The sequence below is a fragment of the Anomaloglossus baeobatrachus genome, unplaced genomic scaffold (assembly GCF_048569485.1).
Source record: "Anomaloglossus baeobatrachus isolate aAnoBae1 unplaced genomic scaffold, aAnoBae1.hap1 Scaffold_580, whole genome shotgun sequence".
Taxonomy (NCBI): Eukaryota; Metazoa; Chordata; class Amphibia; order Anura; family Aromobatidae; genus Anomaloglossus; species Anomaloglossus baeobatrachus.
The window spans coordinates 104012-115403 of record NW_027444943.1 but is presented as its reverse complement, the minus strand read 5'-3'; the positions used below and the strand labels follow the sequence as shown (position 1 = coordinate 115403).

Sequence of the window (11392 nt, the reverse complement as noted above, 5' to 3'; positions counted from 1 at the left end):
CATGAGGGGGTGGCTAGGCTTTAATGGCTGTGTGTTGTACCTGAGTGTGGGTTTTGTGTGTTGGCTCAAGGAGGATGGACTTTTGTGACAACCTGGTTTTTGCCAGGGCGTCACACTAATTTTAGCCAGCTTTGCCTAAATAGGCAGCACAAGGGTGTGATGCCACCACTTCTCTGTTTCATAACAAACTGCGTATTTCCCTATGCCAGAAATCTCACTCCAGTCCCTGACGTCATTTTTCAGTGTACATCGCTGGTCTTGATGAATTGGAGCTCTAATGTGTATCTGCACAGACCACAAGACCCTTCTACCTGCTTTGGTTACAAAGCCTAAGGATGGGCCATCAAAGTTAAGGCCGCTTTATACACTACAATATATCTTACGATGTGTCGGCGGGGGGTCACGTCGTAAGTGACGCACATCCGGCAACGTACGTTACATTGTAGCATGTAACAGCTACGTGCGATTGCGATTGAATGGTAAAACGTTCATCGCATGCACGTCGTTCAATTCCTAAAAATTGAACATCAGGTTGTTCGTCGTACCCGGGGTAACACACATCGCTGTGTGTGACACCCCGGGAACGATGAACTTCAGCTTACCTGCGTCCCGCGGCTCCCGGTCGGCTATGCGGAAGGAGGTGGGCGGGATGTTTACGTCCCGCTCAGCTCCGCCCCTCGGCTTCTATTGGCCGGCTGCCGCGTGACGTCGATGTGACGCCGAACGTCCCTCCCACTCCAGGAAGTGGACATTCGCCGCCCACATCGAGGTCGTATGGAAGGTAAGTACGTGTGACGGGTGTTAATCGTTTGTGCGACACGTTCAACAAATTAAACGTGTTGGACATACGATGGGGGCGGTTTCGATTTCATACGATATCGTATGCGAAATCATAATGTGTAAAGCAGGCTTTACTGTCCCGGACAACCCCGTTAAAAATCCAGCATCTGTCCCTAACTATTTTCTGTTTGTCTTGGAAAATAATCTCTTTGAAATTGTCTATGTTGTGGATCAATGTTACAAGGAAATATTTGCAGGTTTTTTCCATCTGTCATGGTGGTGTCAGGATCTGTGGAAATTATAGATTCTGGTAGTCTGCATGTTAATGTACTGCCCTGGTGTTGGTCGGATCCGGGATTGTGGTGGCTCAAGGGGCCCGGATCCGGCTTGGTGGACACTTGGATCCTTGAAAGGGGGGTATTTACAGGGGATAAGTTTGTGACGCCACCTGTGGGTTGCGGTAATAGGAGTACCGCCGCTGCTGTAGGGCGTACCAGGGGCAGATGGAGTGAAGCAGCCTGATGTTAGCCCCTCCACAGCTATGGATGGCCGCGGGCTCAGGGGTGTAGTTGGTGGTGATTAGTTGGGAGCGTAGGGTGCAGGGGGAGCGAGGTACTCACTGTGGGTAGTCGTGGTGCAGGATGAGGATTATAAAGTAGACACATACACTGCAGATAAACCAAGTTCTCTGTATGTCACAATTGCTACAGTGGAGCCCGTCCAGGTGTCCGCTTCCACCGGTGTCACTGGATGGTGCCAGAGCCCTCCTCCATGCACAATTTTCAGTGTCTGTCTGTGGCCCCTCGGCGTAAAGCGGTTAGGGCCCCGCTATTCTTGTAAAGTGTAGCTGAGCTCTTAGGAGCTGGCTTTTGGGACTTCAGTGGGCTGCTTTTGCCTGGAAAACCCTGTCCCCCGTGTTGTGCTGATGCCTCCAATCCCTGAGCTCTGTGGAAAGGTCCCTGAAGGTTTCCTCTCTCTGCAGGTTAATTCCCAGGACGTTGAATCGGCTCCTGACCTAGGGTCCTGTACCCTGTCGTGCTCGGTACCAGTCAGTTTCTTTTGGGCTTGATGGTGCCAACTGTCCTCCTAGACTATGTCTGTCGCACCCTTTCCAATGTCACTGCCATCGGTCCCCGACTCCTCTGGTCCCGGACCACCGTCTGTGACCCAACCATGGTCTAGCTCCTCGGGAGCCCACTCTCCCCTGCCTCTCACTCATTGAGGGCTCTTACTCCTCTCCTTCCTCAACTCTAACTGACTACTTCCCTCCCACCAGTGTGCCTGACACCTAGGTGAGTGGCCCTATTCCAGCTAGACCAACCCACTGGTGTGTCTGACAGGTAATGATGTGAGGTGTTGATTGGGATTTGTAGTACTGTTGTTAGTGACACCAGTTTGATAAGAACCTGGAACCATGGGGGGGTAAGCCCTGCACCCTAGATAAGGATGCAGTACCCTGTGGCACCCTGATTTACTCAGGGGCGCCACATTCCCCCTTGGTTAAACGCAGCTCCTCCCCGGGCTACAGGACACACAGAGTTTTTTATTAAAATGGAATTAGGAAAAAGGGGTAACATATTAGGCATAACAGTCTTCCTGCACAGGGGAGGCAATTCACTTAAATGTTTCAAACTCACAGAGTCTAACGGTAGAACATTTGGGAACGCTACCAGTTGTAGCGGTAGTCGGGGACTCAGCCTGCTCCGCTGCAGACCCTTCTTGCAACCCGCCACTCAAAACACCTGCACCCCTGGTGCCACCGCTAACCATGGTGTCACACCACCTCGAGTTCCTTGTAGTGTCCGTGGTGACAGCATTGAAGTCCTGATGGTTCAAGAGACAACTCTGGTAGGGACACTAGGTGCAACTATTTACAATAGCACAAGTTTGTGCTGGCTGCTGCCAGTCCGGCAGCCAAGGTCGTTAATACTGAGGAAAGGGTAAAACAGGGTCCATGCACCGGGTGTAACAATTATAAAACTTGCAAATCAGGTTACTTATTCGGGTAATTAGTATTTTCAACATTTTAAAACATTACTTATCATTTTCTAAGCATTAAATAACATAACAACACTGTAATGAGATAGCCAGGTTCCACTATCATTTTACTATTTTTCCATCTTGCATGACATGCCTGCTAACCTCCAGGGCATACCAGCCTCGCTCTCCACAATGCCGGCAGTACGAAACCAGATCTCCTGGCTTCAGGTTTCGGTCGGGGTGCCCCTTTGGGAGGTGTTCTGCTACATCCCTCCTGGAGACAAACACCCCACCAGCAAGGCTCGGCTCAGAGATGAATCCCCACCCCTTGATGGGGTCAAAACGCTCCACCAGGCCTTGGTACCGCGGCCCTCTGACCCGGAATGTAGCCTTTCTCAGGTGCTCCTTCTCTCTATGCATGCGGGTGGCAACCTCTGCCTGACGCTGCTCTCTGGCGGACATCTCCGTAAGCAGCTGCTGGCGCTGTCTCTCCCAGTATGGGTCGTGGACCTCAGGTTCCATCTCCCCCAGGGGAACCGGGTGTATTCGGATTCCCCCAGCCCCGGCAGCTACCGGGGAGGCCGCGCTGCAGCGGAACCAGCATGTTGGTGGGCTCCTCCTCTGCAGTGGTAACGAGATGAATCGGCTGTTCCACAGCTGGGCCAGCAGCGGCCAGGTGCTCCATACCGAGATACGGGCCCAGGGATGCGGCCGGGGGATGCGGCCGGGTCTAATCTAGCCATGGATGGTACCGGAGGTGTTGTGGTCTGGTCTGGTCTGGTCTGGCCGTGGATGGCATCGGAGGCGTTGCGGCCTGGTCAGGTCTGGCCGGTGGTAGGGCCAGAGGCGTTGCAGCCTGCTCATCTTCCGCGGGGGCTGGAGGCTCCACTGTCGGTGTTGGGGGCAGTGGCTCGGCTATAGCTTCAGCCGAGGGCGGAGTAGGTGGCATGGCTGTCACGGTAGCTGGGGGCATATCGTGTTCCGCGGCCAGGTAGGCTGGATCAACCAGAACTGGGCGTTTGCCTATCCGCTCCACACTCAGGGCTTCTACATCACGGACCCGCACTGCCGCAGCCACACTCCTCATCTCGATCCTACAGTCATTCAGCAGGAACAGGAACTGCATCTGCATCCTCCTGCAGAGCCACTCTGTCTCCTCTTCGATCCAGGTAGCCATCCCGGGAACGGAACGCTCAAGCAACCAGTCTCTTGGCACCGACATCCTGCTGCTCTCTGTGTTCCAGGAACTTTTTCTGCAGAGTCCTGGTCTCCGCCTTTACATCCTGTTACTTCCAAGGGTGCGAAGCTCCGGCTCCACACCCTTTTGCTGGTGAGGATTGCCCAGTTGTTGTTTTTGGCACCAAAATGGCGGGCAAGATTGCAGCAAAATGGCGGCAATCCAAACGGACAGTCACAGCACAGTTTTGGACAGTTCTAAAAGGTGCACGTCACCCGGTTTAATGGGTCCAGTCCTTATCCTGTTCGTGACGCCAGGTAAGGATTCAAAGTGTACCACCCCAGTGTTGGTCTGGTTGCTCGGATCCGGGATCGTGGTGGCTCTTGGGGCCCGGACCCGGCTCGGTGGACACTTGGATCCTTGAAAGGGGGGTATTTACAGGGGATAAGTTTGTGACGCCACCTGTGGGTTGCAGTAATGGGAGTACCGCCGCTGCTGTAGGGCGTACCCGGGGCAGATGGAGTGAAGCAGCCTGATGTTAGTCCCTCCACAGCTAGGGATGGCCCCGGGCTCAGGGGTGTAGTTGGTGGTGATTAGTTGGGAGCGTAGGGTGCAGGGGGAGCGAGGTACTCACTGTGGGTAGTCGTGGTGCAGGATGAGGATTATAAAGTAGACACATACACTGCAGATAAACCGAGTTCTCTGTATGTCACAGTTGCCACAGGGGAGCCCGTCCAGGTGTCCGCTTTCACCGGTGTCACTGGATGGTCCCGGAGCCCTCCTCCGTGCACAATTTTTAGTGTCTGTCTGTGGCCCCTCGGCGTGAAGCGGTTAGGGCCCCGCTACCCTTGTAAAGTGTAGCTGTGCTCTTAGGAGCTGGCACTTGGGACTTCAGTGGCTGCTTTTGGCTGGAAAACCCTGTCCCCCGCATTGTGCTGATGCCCCCAATCTCTGAGCTCTGTGGAAAGGTCCCTGAAGGTTTCCTCTCTGCAGGTTAATTCCCAGGATGTTGAATCGGCTCCTGACCTAGGGTCCTGCACCCCGTCGTGCTCGGTACCGGTCAGTTTCTTTTGGGCTTGATGGGGCCGACAGTTCTCATAGACTATGTCCGTCGCACCCTTTCCAATGTCACTGCAACCAGTCCCCGACTCCTCTGGTACCGGACCACCGTCTGCGACCCAAGCACGGTTTAGCTCCCCGGGAGCTCACTCTCCGCAGCCTCTTACTCTTTGAGGGCTCTTACTCCTCTCCTTCCTCAACTCTGACTGACTCACTTCCCTCCTACCAGTCTACCTGACCCCTAGGTGGGTGACCCTATTCCAGCTAGACCAACCCACTGGTGTGTCTGACAGGTCATGATGTAAGGTTTTGATTGGGATTTGTAGTGCTGTTGTTAGTGATACCGGTTTGATAAGAGCCTAGATCCATGGGGGGTAGGCCCTGCACCCTATATAAGGATGCAGTACCCTGTGGCACCCTGATTTACTCAGGGGCGCCACATTAACTTCTCTGGTGTCTGTGAGCAGGGCAAGGAGACGCAGGCATCGAACCACAGGCTTGGGCAGACTAGCAAGAGTTATTCTCTGTTCTGCTGCTTGTTAATATCTTTGATCACATGCTGTAGAGGAGAAAGTATCGTTTGCTCCCCTTCAACTTGCCTATTTCATTAATGCCACATATAGTTTACCTATACTGATCTGGTGAGGTGTTGTCATTTAGGGCGGCTTTGCACGTTGCAACATCGCACGTGCGATGTCGGTGGGGTCAAATCGAAAGTGACGCACATCCGGCGTCACTTTCGACATCGTACTGTGTAAATGCTAGATGATACGATGAACGAGTGCAAAAGCGTCGTTATCGTATCATCGGTGCATTCTCCGACATTTCCATAATGCCGGTGCCGCGACCGGTACGATGCAGCTCTCCGTTCCTGCGGCAGCACACATAGCTGTGTGTGAAGCCGCAGGAGCGAGGAACATCTCCTTACCTGCCGCCGGCAGCTATACGGAAGAAAAGAGGTGGGCGGGATGTTTACATCCTGCTCATCTCCGCCCCTCCACCGCTATTGGCCGCCTGCCGTGTGACGTCGCTATGACGCTGCACGACCAGCCCCCTTAGGAAGGAGGCGGATCGCCGGCCAGGACGACGGTCGCAGGGCAGGTGAGTGCGTGTGAAGCTGGCGTAGCGATAATTTTCGCTACGCCAGCTTTCACAAGATATTGTACCTGCGACGGGGGCGGGGACTATCGCATGTGACATCGCAGAATCGGCTTGCGATGTCGCAACGTGCAAAGCCCGCCTTAGACTTACGGGTAGTTGTGTATTATTGCTGTGAGCTGTTGTGGTGTTAACCCTTTTTGTCTTTTTGCTGTTGCTTTCCTGCTCTTGCTTTTCTCCTTAGTCTCTCACTGTTTATTTCTGTGAGTTCGCAATGTGTCCCGTCTGTCTTAATCTGTGTTTCCATCATATTCCTGCCCCGGGGGAATAACAGATTAGACCTGGTCGGGAGAATAGTAAGGCCCGGGACTCCGGCATCTCTATCTTCAGGGGTAATTCAGAAATTAGGAATAGCTTAGGGTCCCCTAGCGTGAGGCATAGTATAGGGGCCCTCTGTCCCTCATTATCCTGCAGTCACATTGTGACAATCAATCAGATTATTTACTGTAGCACATTCCAGAAAACTGTTGCTAGGAATGGGAGATACGAATTTACGAAAATGTAACTCTTAAGGCCCCGTTACACACTACGATATATCTAACGATATGTCGTCGGGGGCACGTCGTTAGTGACGCACATCTGGCATCATTTGACATATCGTAGCGTGTGACAGCTACGAGCGACTGTGAATGAGCAAAAATACTCACCTTATCGTTGCTCGTTGACACGTCGCTCATTTTCAAAAAATCGATCGTCCTTTTGCGCACCGGTTGTTCATTGTTCCCGAAGCAGCACACATCGCTCCGTGTGACACCCCGAGAACGATGAACTGCAGATTACCTGTGGCCGCCGGCAATGCGGAAGGAGGTGGGTGGGATGTTACGTCCCGCTCATCTCCGCCCTTCCACTTCTATTGGGCGGCCGCTGTGATATGTCGCTGTGACGCCTAACGTCCCCCCCCTTCGGGAAGAGGATGTTTGCCACCCACAGCGAGGTCGTTCGGGAAGTACGTGTGACGGGGGTTACTGACTTTGTGCGACACGGGCAACAAATTGCCCGTAGCGCACAAACGATGGGGGCGGGTGCGATCGCACGATAAATCGACGCGTGTAACGGGGCCTTAAGATGTTGAAATTGGAGAACAGATTCAGAATACATTTCACCCTAATTAAATTTTTGATGTTATGGTTTAAAAAAAATGTATTTTCAAGATATCATTAAAAAATAATAATTGGTTTTATTTTTAGCAGATGACTGTATTGGGAGTTCAGATGGAAATCTATTATCTTCAGAATTTATAACCGATGATAAAAGTATCACACATTATACACATGAAGAGCATGCTGTTGTCCCAGATATACCTCCAGTCCTTCCTCGGAAAGCTCTATCATCATTTCATGACCATGGAAAACTTCACACAGTGGAGAAGCCATTTTCATGTTCAGAATGTGGGAAATGTTTTATTCAGAAATCGGAACTTGTTGTGCATCAAAGATATCACACAGGGGAGAAGCCATTTTCATGTTCAGAATGTGGGAAATGTTTTATTCAGAAATCTGATCTTGTTGTGCATCAAAGATCTCACACAGGGGAGAAGCCATTTTCATGTTCAGAGTGTGGGAAATGTTTTATTCATAAATCATACCTTGTTAGACATCAGAAAAATCACACAGGGGAGAAGCCATTTTCATGTCCAGAATGTGGTAAATGTTTTATTCAGAAATCGGAACTTGTTGTGCATCAAAGATATCACACAGGGGAGAAGCCATTTTCATGTTCAGAATGTGGGAAATGTTTTATTCAGAAATCGGATCTTGTTGTGCATCAAAGATCTCACACAGGGGAGAAGCCATTTTCATGTTCAGAGTGTGGGAAGTGTTTTATTCGGAAATCAAAACTTGTTATGCATCAAAGATCTCACACAGGGGAGAAGCCATTTTCATGTTCAGAATGTGGGAAATGTTTTATTCATATATCAGATCTTGGTAGGCATCAAAGATCTCACACAGGGGAGAAGCCATTTTCATGTTCAGAATGTGGGAAATGTTTTATTTCGAAATCGAATCTTGTTGTGCATCAAAGATCTCACACAGGGGAGAAGCCATTTTCATGTTCAGAGTGTGGGAAGTGTTTTATTCGGAAATCAGAACTTGTTGTGCATCAAAGAGATCACACAGGGGAGAAGCCATTTTCATGTTCAGAATGTGGGAAATGTTTTATTCAGAAATCGGATCTTGTTGTGCATCAAAGATCTCACACAGGGGAGAAGCCATTTTCATGTTCAGAGTGTGGGAAGTGTTTTATTCGGAAATCAGAACTTGTTGTGCATCAAAGAGATCACACAGGGGAGAAGCCATTTTCATGTTCAGAATGTGGGAAATGTTTTATTCAGAAATCGGATCTTGTTGTGCATCAAAGATCTCACACAGGGGAGAAGCCATTTTCATGTTCAGAGTGTGGGAAGTGTTTTATTCGGAAATCAGAACTTGTTGTGCATCAAAGAGGTCACACAGGGGAGAAGCCATTTTCATGTTCAGAATGTGGGAAATGTTTTATTCATAAATCGGATCTTGTTGTGCATCAAAGATCTCACACAGGGGAGAAGCCATTTTCATGTTCAGAGTGTGGGAAATGTTTTATTCAGAAATCGGATCTTGTTGTGCATCAAAGAGGTCACACAGGGGAGAAGCAATTTTCATGTTCAGAGTGTGGGAAATGTTTTATTCATAAATCATACCTTGTTAGACATCAGAAAAATCACACAGGGGAGAAGCCATTTTCATGTCCAGAATGTGGTAAATGTTTTACTTGGAAATCAGGTCTTGTTTACCATCAAAAAAATCACACAAAATAAACCATTTTTATGTTCTGAATGTGGAAAATGTAATTCTCAGAAATCAGATCTTGTTAAACATGTGAAGAGGCTGCACTGGGAAGGAACCTTTTTCCATGTGAATAATTTAAATATTTAACTGGTAAATCAAGTCTTGCCGACCATCAGAAAACCAACAGAGCAGAGCAGCCATTTTTGTTTTCAGAATTTGCCAAATGTTTTTATCATCAATTAGGTCCTGTTGTCAGATGAGTCACACGGGAGAAGCCATCAGGATTTATTATAATAAAGAGGTTTTTTTCCAAAAGTCGGCTGCAATTCCTTAATTGAGGGAGGAATATAGGGAAAAGGATTCACACAAAAAATGTGGTCATAATGCACTTATGGGGGGGGGGGATCTGCTGCTGACACTGTTACGGGGATAAAATCCCCCATTTCTGTACTAATGTCCACATCCTTGGCCCCTTCCAGGTATATGTGTCTCCCATTCTTGTGTATATGTCCATCCTGGTATATATGTTGCCCATCTTTATCCCATCCTGGTATATATGATCCCCATCCTGGTATATAACCCATAGCAAAAAGTATGGACTCACCTGGCTCGGAGGATGTTCATTCAGTTGTTTAATTTTAGAAAAAAAGCAGATCACAGACATTGCACAAAACTAAAATCATTTCAAATGTCATCTTTCTGGCTTTAAGAAACACTTAAAGAAATTAAGGAAAAAAAATGTGCTAGCCAGTAACAGTTACTTTTTTAGACCGAGCAGGGGTAAAAATTATGGAATCAATCAATTCTGAGGTAAAAATGATGGAATCATGAAAAACAAACAAACCAAAATACACTCCAATACATCACTAGTAGTGTTGAGCGAGTATGCTTGTCACTACTCTGTACTCGCACGAGTATCACTGTACTCGGGCTACTCGGCGGGTACCGAGTAATCTCGCGATACTCGTGCTGTACTCGTGGTCTTCATTCCTGCATGTTGGCGCTCTTTTGAGAGCCAGCCCTCATGCAGGGATTGGCTGGCAGACCACTGCAATTCCACAGCCCTGTTAGTTGTGGAATTGCAGTGATTGGCCGGCCCTCACAGCATGACCGTGCCTTTAGCCCGACACTTCCCCCGCTCGGCTAAGCCCCCTCCCGCACTCCACTCCGCATGTATATATATATATACACGCATACACACACACGAACGTTTTTTTTTTTACTTTACTAGTGATGAGCGAGTACCAAAAAGCTCGGGTGCGCGAGGCTCGGGCCGAGCATCCCAAGATATTCGTGTACTCGGCCCGAGCACCGAGCCCAATGTTATCCTATGGGAGACCCGAGTATTATTCTGAAATGACCCCCGGCAGCATGAAGAAACCATAAAAATGTAAAGTAAAAAAAAAAACGTGCGTGTGTGTGTATGCGTGTATATATATATATATACATGCGGAGTGGAGTGCGGGAGAGGGCTTAGCCGAGCGGGGAAGTGTCGGGCTAAAGGCACGGTCATGCTGTGAGGGCCGGCCAATCACTGCAATTCCACAACTAACAGGGCTGTGGCATTGCAGTGGTCTGCCAGCCAATCCCTGCAGGAGGGCTGGCTCTCAAAAGAGCGCCAACATGCAGGAATGAAGACCACGAGTACAGCACGAGTATCGCGAAATTACTCGGTTCCCGCCGAGTAGCCCGAGTACAGTGATACTCGTGCGAGTACCGAGTAGTGACAAGCATACTCGCTCAACACTACTAATCACTAGTATCACCACCTCTGGCTTTTATAACAGCTTGCAGTCTCTGAGGCATGGACTTAATGAGTGACAAACAGTACTCTTTATCAAGTCTGGCTCCAACTTTCTCTGATTGCTGTTGCCAGATCAGCTTTGCAGGTTGGAGCCTTGTCATGGACCATTTTCTTTAACTTCCACCAAAGATTTTCAATTGGATTGAGATCTGGACTATTTTCAGACCATATAGAAGGGTTAAACCTGGCTCAACTACCATGAATCAGGTGCTCTGGAGAAAAAGGAAGTCAATATACAAAAATACACACTGATATGAATGATGAAAAGTGCAAATTGGTGCTCAAAAAATATATGTTTTATTTTGGTATATTCATGGAAGACATTGTCCAACGTTTCAACCCTGTGGGTCTTTATCAAGGACTTTTGTCTAATTTTATGAAATACAGAAAAAAAAAAAGTTATTAAACAAAATAACAGACAGTTACATCAGAAAATCTGCAATGATAAGGCACATGAAAAAGGCAGATGCAAAAGAGTAACATCATAGTGATGTAAATAACACTGTAGGATGAGCCTCTTTATAGCAATATTCACCATATTCCATAGAGGAAATATCTCCTAAATGTGATTGTCAGAAAGCATACATGATATAGATAAGTGTACGAGCGAGGTAAACACACACATACCTATAGATATAAGGAATATTTCACAAGGAGCACTGAAAGGTA

The 11392-nt window shown here is 48.6% G+C and overlaps 1 protein-coding gene across 1 annotated transcript; it reads left to right on the top strand.

Annotated features, from left to right (window-relative positions):
• Window positions 1-4148: 4148 nt before the first annotated feature.
• On the top strand, window positions 4149-9196 carry LOC142284812 (uncharacterized). The gene is given in 3 exon segments (XM_075333233.1): window positions 4149-4254; window positions 7516-8941; window positions 8943-9196. Coding segments are annotated over 3 exon segments (1656 nt in total). The 3' UTR covers window positions 9067-9196.
• The last annotated feature ends 2196 nt before the right edge of the window (window positions 9197-11392 follow it).